The following is a 9,512-nucleotide window of genomic DNA, read 5'->3' on the forward strand; positions in this document are numbered from 1 at the left end:
CACGTCTGAACGCCTCTGTGTCCAATCATTATAATTGTATCCACAGTTCAGTGAATATACCACAACTACAGTAGTTTGACACAGGTTAGCCATGCAAGGCGTGACGTTACATATCTTTTATTCAGATAAAAACAAATACAGATCTATCTATACACATGCTCGAGTAAATTTGTTTAATACTTATATAGATGCATTGAAGACAGTATCATGGTATAGCCGCACATGTGCGTGTGCGCGATATGTCAGTTACACAGCGCTAGCTAGGCTACATATCTACGTGTTTATTCTCATTACTTATTTTCACAACATATTTATTTATTTATTTATTTGGTATACGCTGTACGCAAGAATAGTTCACTTATACTATGGCGGCCAGTATTATGGTGGCAGTAAACCAGGCGGAGCCAAGGGGAAACTGGCGATTATCCGCAGGTTGCTGGCATTTCACAATATAGCCAATGGCCATAAAAACCATAGAGTAAATAAGTGCACGGGCCCTATATCACCTGGAATCCTGATGCCCGAAACACCCATCTTCCATCTCCCAAAATTTCAAAAGCAAAAATAAATAATCAGACTGTCATCATTATTAAGCATGTGCATGTTTAGATGATATAAAAGATACAAGCAACGTTTCAGGGAAATTGGTGCAACACTTTAGCAAGAGTTACATAGTCAATGTCTGTGTGAATGAAAGTCCATTATTGCACTATAGTACCTGAACGGGAGTACTTACGAAACTAATCACCCGATTGTAATTTAACTTAAGCATGCACAAGTTTATATAAGATATATAAAGTAAGATAAATACCGTGGTAGATAGTAAGCTATATACAGTAGTAGTAGTAATAATAATAATAATAATAATAATAATAATAATAATAATAATAATAATAACAGAGGGCCCCCGTGGCCCATTTGGTTAGCGCGCTAGCGCAGTGTAATATCTGAAGAGCCTCTCACGAATACAGTCACTGTGAGTTCAAGTCCAGCTCATGCCGTGAGTGGGAAGACCTGTCAGAAACCTGCGGATGGTCGTGGATTTCCTCCAGGCTCTGCCCGGTTTCCTCCCACCATAATGCTGACCGCAGTCGCATGAGTGAAATATTTTTGAGTACGGCGTAAAATACCAATGAAATGAATAAATAAAATAATAATAATAACAATAATAATAATCAAACTGTCATTATTATTAAGCATGTGGATGTTGATTTAAAAAATAAAGGCAACCTTTCAGGATGAGTGGTGGCAGAAGCTAGTTGCGTAGACAAAATCTGTGTACATAAAAATCCTTGATTGCTCTAAGCACCTCGACGGGAGTAGGCCTACATATAATTACGAAAACAATTGTCCGATTGCCATAAAACCTATAATAAGCAATAATTTCATGTAGGCATGTACAATCAGCACATTAAACTATGTAGGCTAATAACCGTGCGCTCGGAAAATTGCCTGTCCGCGTTCATGAAATATTTAAATCTAGGCTATGTACAATGTTCATGTAATCTTGCATAATTATTCATGGCAATAGTTTACGACGGGTATAGCCTAACAATCATATTACTTCTGTATACATTTTATTTCGTCATGATTGATGCTAAATCTGTTTAGAAACAAATTGCTGTAGTGGGTATATAAATAAGATTGCCAAGAATAGTTATAGGCTCGTATCTTATACGTCTAAGTGGGACGAGCCAGCCATTAGCAAGCGCCACCTATTGGAAGTCATGGTACAATTTATTGAGTTGAAGGTCAGCCCTGCCAGTCCGTCATTTATCGAACATCATGGCGTCTCGATTGGGAAACCTGCGACTGATGCGCTCTTTCGCATCGGCACACGGGGGCCATGGTGGGCAACACGCAGGTTTGAAAATGTTCCATTACGTTAGAGTTTGTTTCCTGAAGACACAAACGAGTTAAATGCAGCACGGATTGCAACGAAGAACTTTGTCACTCTAATATGTTGTAGTTGTAACCGCATTTCCGCTAACGTTGGTCACGTAGTGGTCTCATTCACTGTTCCGGTCACATCTGTGTTGTCACACGCAACAGCAAGCAGATTGGCAACTAAATATGCTTGTTTTCTGCGTACGTCTCATGCTTGTGGTCTGGTCTCCTTCCGTGAGGTGATTGCAACCCGGTTCACTTTTGCCGCCAGTTGACCTTGAAAACGAATATTGGACCTCTAATGGTTTCGGGCCATTTCATACCCAACTCACCGCGTTCCATAGTCACCTCGCTCATTAATCATCTCGTACCATAGCAGTGTATGGTCAACTTTTTGTACAAACTAAGTGGCTGATTATGATATTCTTGTACTAAAATGTGTCATCAGTGTTATCACATTTAACTGTTGCTATGGATATTTTAAACTTGAAGGGATTAACAGTGAAGCAATGTGGCGGATTTTACAGAATTTCTTTACATATAGTTATGTAATGAAAGCCTCCAGGCTGTTGCCTTCTTTTTACTACAATGTAAGAAATTTTAGATAGTCTGTAGTTATTAGTTCAAGGTTTAATGAGTTGATAGAATATTGGTCTAATGACCATGTTTTATCAGTACTGAATTCCCTTTCCATTGTGTTTGCATCTCTGTCCATCCACTTGTATATATGTATCTATGTGAAACCCTCCCTCTTACACCTGTTTTTATAAAGAAGACAAACCCAGATAATGATCTGACAACAGAGCGTTTGAAGTTTGAGATTAAAACTGCTTTTGCTAGTAAAAAGGAAGCACTTTCTACTTGGCATTTTCAGTTGCTCTGTTCTTTTTACCATAAGTTACTGTGAATGGGGATACGATCCCCAATGCAGAATTTCATTGAAACAGATAATTAATGTAGTAATCATGGTGCTGCTTGGATAAACCACAGGTTGTCAAGTGAATATTAACCCACTGCTCCTGTGTACTGCAGGACACTATTGAGTACAGACTGATTAAATTATACTTATTGGGAAGCCCTGAAATGGCCAATCCAGCCTATATAGTTTTGTCTCCAAATCAAATTATAAACGTGCGTAAATTGCATTGAAAGCTGCTCTCTCATATGTAGGAAGGTTGAGAAATTAGGGTAGGTGACTTGGTAATAAGTGACCTGATGTAGCCTTAAATAATGTAGCAGATATCGAAGGACCAGACAGACTAGATAGTCCAATGTTTCTGAACTTCAGAGGATGCTATCTTTAGGATAATAAAGAACCCCCCAAAAAAAATTGGACCCAAAACTGACTGTGGATGTGGTGAGGACTGTCAGCTGTTTAATTTTGAGGATAAGCTGAGTAATTTAGCACCAGCAATATTGTTTGGAAACTGGGGGCATTCTAAATGGAGCAACTTCAAACTAGCAATATTGTTTGGAAACTGGGGTCATTCTAAATGGAGCAACTTCAAACTAGCAATATTGTTTGGAAACTGGGGTCATTCTAAATGGAGCAACTTCAAACTAGAACTGTAGCATGCTGTTAGGCTTATCACAATATCTGCTGTCACATCTAGTCAGAAAATTTGGGCCAGGTAGAAAGGTGTTGTTAACTATATGTCACTCTCCTTTTATGGTAGTGGTAACCTCTTAAATGTAGGTAGAGGTAACCAACATGTAGCTAGCTTTTCCTAAACCACACCACCGCATTCAGCATGTTAGGGGTATAGATGGGTTGTTTTGTTGATTGCTTTTGTGGATAGTCATCTAATCTGATTTTATAAGGAGCCTTTTGAGACTCCATTCCAATGTATTAGTGGTACCATCCCCACTCCATGCCTAACACCATTCTTTGTGCTGTCTCCCTTCACCTGTACTTTTAACCCCTCCCTCTAACTGATCTGCTCCACTGATTTTTTTGTCGTGTGATTTTTCCGAGCGCTCATTTCATTATGCTGCATTCTTCTCCAGTCGCTATGTAGATAGCACTGTGTAAGTATATAGCGTAAATGTTTAGTCTTATGCTAACATTACGCCGCTAATCTGCTACTTTGCAGTCAAAATTTCTGTTGCTCTTGTTTTTGTTCCATTCCTTGCCTTGCACCAGAGTTTCCTTTATATCTTTCCATATTTAGCAGGGCCAGTGCATTATTCTTTAATGTTCTCATTTCATTTCTTATTTGCATGTGCATTGTGTACTTTCTCCTATTTGTTCACTGCATGTGCATGTGTGGTTTTGAACACGTCCTCATGCATGGGCCTAGTTTTGTTCAGTAATAGATGTTCATTTTAACCTGTGTATGATATTATTTTATGTATTTATGCGTTTTGTGTCTTACCAAAAATGTAACACTTTTTTTAGCTTGAACTTGATATTTTTAGTGGAAAAATTATGACTACAAATTAGACAACATCCTCATAAATGCAGCCATGTATATAAACTACAAACCTCACCTGCTTCCTTAACCCATAAGAGAAATAAATACTGAAGCCCTTGTCACTGAGTATCCAGAAAATAAAAGAAATCAGTTTAACGATTGTGTCTAAAGTTTAGCATGCAGTGGGCATTAAAGGTATTATTGTCTCTGTTGAAACATAGAAAGGCTATCTAATCTTTTGACTGGGTTCTTGTCTATCAGGTGGCTCTGCAAATCTGTGGAAGATGCTCACCTTCGGTGTAGCCCTCCCTGGAGTGGCACTCTGCTATTACAATGCCTACTACAGGCTTGGACATGAGCACCCCCCACGGGATTTTGTTGCCTATGAGCATCTTCGCCTCCGGTCCAAGGTATGTGCCGTACAGGCTGCTGCAGGGTATAATCAACAGAATGTGATTAATGCAGTTATCTCCCTTGAGTGGAAGTCAGTTGCAAATTCTATATACAGGGGTTGCATGACCTGCTGATGGAAGCCACATCGGAGTACTATGGCTGTAGAAGCCCATGTTAACAGGACTCCAGTATGGTTACCTGGCTATTGTTTTGCCAAGATGATGACGTCAAGTGCAACCTCTCTTTACACCACATATAACATGGGTGACCAAATGTGTATTTACATGTAAGCAATATGTACCCAACCCAGTTACTGTGTCTCCCAGACAAGACTGTTGCAAAAGAAGGAATGAACTCCACCATTGCCATGCCTATGGCTGCATTTAGTTAACTAAAATTCAAGAATTGGTAGTAAATTTTCCAATTGGCACATAAATCATGAATAGGAAACTTGCTGTATTTTAATTGAAAGGCTATAATTAAAATATAGGTTAAGTTCTGATTGTTTTTTTTTTAAGGGTCATTGTTTATTTACCAAAGATGCAGACTTTCTTGTATTTCATTCACCTCCTGATTAATACAAAACTATTAATGTATAATTGAGGTTATGAAAGTCTTTGAGTTTGCAAATCCACGAGGTCATGAGGCTTCGTATTGTAACTGTGCGAGTCTCTCTATACTTCATGATCATTTTTCCAAACCAGCTGTTTCTATAGACACAATTAAGTCATAAAATGTCACTTTTGATGCTGAAGTTTTCAGTTTGTCCAGTAGGAATTCATGCTACTTTTCAAACAAACCTCAGAACATGTATAAGGCCAATAGAAATGTCAGAATCTGGCTAAAAGAATAACCTAGTCATGGGTGAAATTTGTGCCAAATATTTAACAGAGTAGTCAGTATATATGTATCAATCAGTGTCAAACCTCCACAGGAAAACCTTTGAATGTGCCTATGATCTATATTATTTATGAACCTTCTTTGGTTACAGGCATTCCCATGGGGAGACGGTAACCACACGCTGTTCCACAACCCACATACCAACCCTTTGCCTGATGGATTTGAGGATGAACATTGAGCTTGGCTTAGTTAAGACAATTAGTGTGTGCTTTATTTCGGACAGATATCAGAATTGTCACAAACCCTGTTCATCGAACACGGACCAGTAAAGGGTGTGGACACTGTAGACTGTGTGAAGATCCTCAATTTCCAAAATGTAAAAACCAAAAAAAAAAGAAAAGAAAAAATTGTCATTGCATCTTATTTAATAAACTTTTAAAATGTCACTGTGTTTAAAGTGTTATATGTGAAGATGAACTAAAAGTGATAAAAAGCTACGTGTGAGAATTTATTGGATGGGGCATATGATGAGCCAGAAAAACAGCAGTAACCGTCTTAAATTCACAATTACTTGAAATATTTAAAAAGTTTGGCTGATATTTGAGACACGTCATTTAAAAGATATGAACTTTTTTTTTTGCAGGGAAATTTCCCTATCACTAATTAAATAGTTTTGAAACAGCTGTATTTTTCAATTTAATTTATTTATTTCATTATGGTTTTACTCTGTGCTCAACAATATTTCACTTATACGGCGGTGAGCTGTATTATAGGGGGAAGAAACCCAGAACTATCCGAAAGTTGCTGGTAGATTGGAGAGGACACCTGCATGAGTGGAACACTTAATGACCACACTGATGAGCGGCTCCTAAGTCCTTATTCTGTGCTAACCGCTCGACCAGGGTGGCATCTTTGCACTTTGACGGTGGTCAGAGACACGAAGAGCGCAGCCCAGACCATACAATCGCTTCATGTCAATCTGTTCAATCTGGAATTTAGAAGTAAAAAAAGTTTCGGGAAATATGTCTTTTGGTTCTGAAAGCTCCATTCTCAGTAGGTTATATATTTACTACCTTCCAAGCAAAACTCGAAACCAGCACAACTCTCATAATCTGGCGAAGTAAGTTAAATAGTTACCGGCGAAATTTGAAGTCAAATGCACTAATAAATCAGATTTGAAAATGAATGTTTGCTTCTGGTACATGTAGATAGACACATGTTATGAAGTGTATCTGTCATGACAAAGTGGTAAAGCACAACCCCGGGCGTGAAAAGGCAAATGTTAGAGTCTGTTCTTGTGTTTTAAGGCTTTAGGGCAGTCCATTCATTCCTCAAAGATCACTTGTCCTTCACCAATGTCACGTGCAATTTTGTAGGCGAAGGTTTGTCAGTAATTGATTATCTTGGGGCACTCTGGGTTCCTCATTCCATTAAACTGGTCTCTCTTGTACAAGTGTGGCGTTGAACAAATTAATTAAAATAGATAAACGTATTTCTGATACTCTGTGTCGCCAGAGTTCTCAAGTGGAAGGTAGGGGCTTTGTGGAAGCTATGGACTTTGTGGAATCGGCAATTTTATTCCGAAATCCGTCATGTCTACGTAGTGCTGAGACTTAGATCCACATTAATCAAATTGAGAGGTTGCCATGGGAATCGCTTTGCTAGTACTCCTTTAGTAACTTCAGAACAGGTGTACATGTACTGGATATATGTGTTTGGGCTGTATAACTCGTCGACGTAGAGCTGCAGGAAAAAATGGATACACATATTGGTTGGACAGCGTTTCGCTACGTGTATATACAAAACCAAGATTGCCATAAAACCTTTTGCTTTATTTTTTTCCCTTCTGAATTCTTAAATGACGCATATGCGCGTGTTTATGCGGCTTTGAGTCTACAGATGTAGTACGAACTTAGATAGCCAGCTTATTGCTGATACAAAAATCCGGTGTCACGATCTGTAAATATCACCTAAATAATGTTAGCATGGTGGTTCACCTTTCAGAACTTCAGTGTAAGTACAATGACACAGACACGTCACTAATTCGTGTGCTTTCACGTTAAACATGTGATAAGCACACGAATTAATGACGGCATGCCGTAAGCCACTGGAAAAGAGAGACTCACCGTCATATACATGTAGGCCAATTTCACACAGGTTAACGTATTCCTTACATCACTGCCACCACTAGCAAATAATGTGCAGAAATCTTTAATAACGCCGAGGTCACTGGGGTCATGTTGATGAGGCGTGAAGTGATGTCGGATAACACAAAAACTCTGTCTTAACCTTTGACCCCTTTACACACATGTATTCTGGTTATCTAAATTATGGACGACATGATTCTAACCAACACCTGAATCAATGTGGTGAATGCTGATTAAATAGCTCGGCGCAGTTAAGGACACCAGTGGTTAGACTAAGCTCAAACATACCTGCGTGCTTTGCACAGGCTCCAAAGATCAAGCTTGTCTGGTTGTGGCAGTGACATAAAGCGTGCGTAGCAAGTGGCACTTGCGTTCCTGGGAGTATGACAGGTTAAACGCCGCTTTACTGCTACTACTTACATATCTTGAACACAGTGTTGGACAAAACAATATTGTTTCAGTCTTTGTGTCTGTTAATTCTTGAAATGTATCTGTTCTCAGTTCTGAAGCGTGCACAATATCCGTTCACCTATCCTAAGGTGTATTTTTTGGTTTATGTTGATTACAGGCTAAGCGCATCCAAAGCCGGCGTGTGTTCCACAGCGTTCAAAGGTGAAACGTGTCTGGTGTTATAGAACAGTTAGGTAGCACGAACAGCTGCGCGTACGCTGTGTGGAGTAGGGTGACTTTCAGTAAAAAAGTCGCCACAAGTTTAATGTCGTTCTGTCTGTCTTTTTTTGTTTTTGTACCTGTAGGCAGCGCCCGTCTGTGGCAGATCTTGACCCTCACCGTGGCGCTACCCGGCGTGGGCATCTGCTGGCTGAGCGCTTATGTCATCAGCCCTGAGCATCATGTCCAGCCCGAGTTCAAACCGTGCTCCTGGTTACGTCTCCGAAATAAGGTAAATGACTACATTCTTAGAAAACCTGCTTGAAGTATATCTTTGTTAACGGTCGTTTCCACCGCTTTCGCTAATTAAATGGAGAAAATTTTAGATTCATATCTGTGTATTTATAGTGGTAAAATGAAACTGAGTTTTGAAGAACTTATAAGGATGATATAACATGATAAATTTTAAGAACCAAGAGCGTGTTCACATCCCCTTATCTTGTCATATTTCAGGCATTCCCTTGGGGTGATGGAAACCACACCTTGTTCCACAACCCACACCTTAATCCCCTGCCGGACGGTTACGAGGAGTAGCATTGACAGTGAGCTTTCACTGTTTCACGGATGTCTTGTTTGCTATACACTCCTCATTAGCTGGGACATTTTCTTCTCAGCTTTATCAGAACATCCGTAAAGAAAGTTTGAGATGCCTAGTCTTAACTGAGTGCATTGAGTTGGAATTCTGTATTTCTATCAATAAACCAGGTTTCATCATTTTTATTTCATGATCACCACCTTCGATACCATGAGTTCTCCATTCTGCTTTCATCAGATTACAATTTGATCTTTAACAACATTTTTCATTGTCTACAGCCTTTCTTTTTTAAATATGGATTATTAAAGGCTGGTTTGAATTTGAACAGAAATCGTGTCTGTTTAATGATGAAACGTCAATTTATTTAGGAAAGATCGATCTTCGAACTTCCGTTTGACACCCTGGTAACATCTAATCACGCTACTCGCTGCCTCCGAAGGTTTAAGGGCATTGGCCAAAAAAGGTCACGTTTTCGAATCCAACTCTCGATGCTTACTGGGCTGTAGGATCGAGGTTGGGGGAGTTGGGGTGGGTGGGGATGTTGGCGTAGATTGCCCATATAGCTGGGGTCTGTCGGTGGATTACTCCGGGCGCTCTGGTCTTCTGCCCATAATCCTTGTCGCTGTC

General features: G+C 39.5%; 1 protein-coding gene across 2 annotated transcripts; it reads left to right on the plus strand.

Annotated features, from left to right (window-relative positions):
• Positions 1-1,720: 1,720 nt before the first annotated feature.
• Positions 1,721-9,091, plus strand: LOC135476671 (cytochrome c oxidase subunit 6A2, mitochondrial-like). Of its 2 annotated transcripts, none has more exons than XM_064756775.1 (3): positions 1,721-1,864; positions 8,437-8,582; positions 8,804-9,091. In XM_064756775.1, exons 1-3 carry the CDS (start codon positions 1,786-1,788, stop codon positions 8,882-8,884), a joined length of 306 nt encoding a protein of 101 aa, XP_064612845.1. In that variant the 5' UTR covers positions 1,721-1,785; the 3' UTR covers positions 8,885-9,091. The 2 variants fall into 2 exon arrangements, with proteins under 2 accessions (XP_064612845.1, XP_064612844.1); XM_064756774.1 differs by lacking the exons at positions 8,437-8,582; positions 8,804-9,091 and adding exons at positions 4,563-4,711; positions 5,686-5,980 and having other exon boundaries at positions 1,731-1,864.
• The last annotated feature ends 421 nt before the right edge of the window (positions 9,092-9,512 follow it).

The sequence above is a fragment of the Liolophura sinensis genome, chromosome 10 (genome assembly GCF_032854445.1).
Source record: "Liolophura sinensis isolate JHLJ2023 chromosome 10, CUHK_Ljap_v2, whole genome shotgun sequence".
Taxonomy (NCBI): domain Eukaryota; kingdom Metazoa; phylum Mollusca; class Polyplacophora; order Chitonida; family Chitonidae; genus Liolophura; species Liolophura sinensis.

Coding starts and splice junctions, on each gene's coding strand:
- LOC135476671 (XM_064756774.1), top strand. CDS start 1,786: ATGGCGTCTCGATTGGGAAACCTGCGACTGATGCGCTCTTTCGCATCG. Junction 1,865..4,562: donor CCATGGTGGGCAACACGCAG/GTTTGAAAATGT, acceptor CTTGTCTATCAG/GTGGCTCTGCAAATCTGTGG. Junction 4,712..5,685: donor ATCTTCGCCTCCGGTCCAAG/GTATGTGCCGTA, acceptor CTTTGGTTACAG/GCATTCCCATGGGGAGACGG.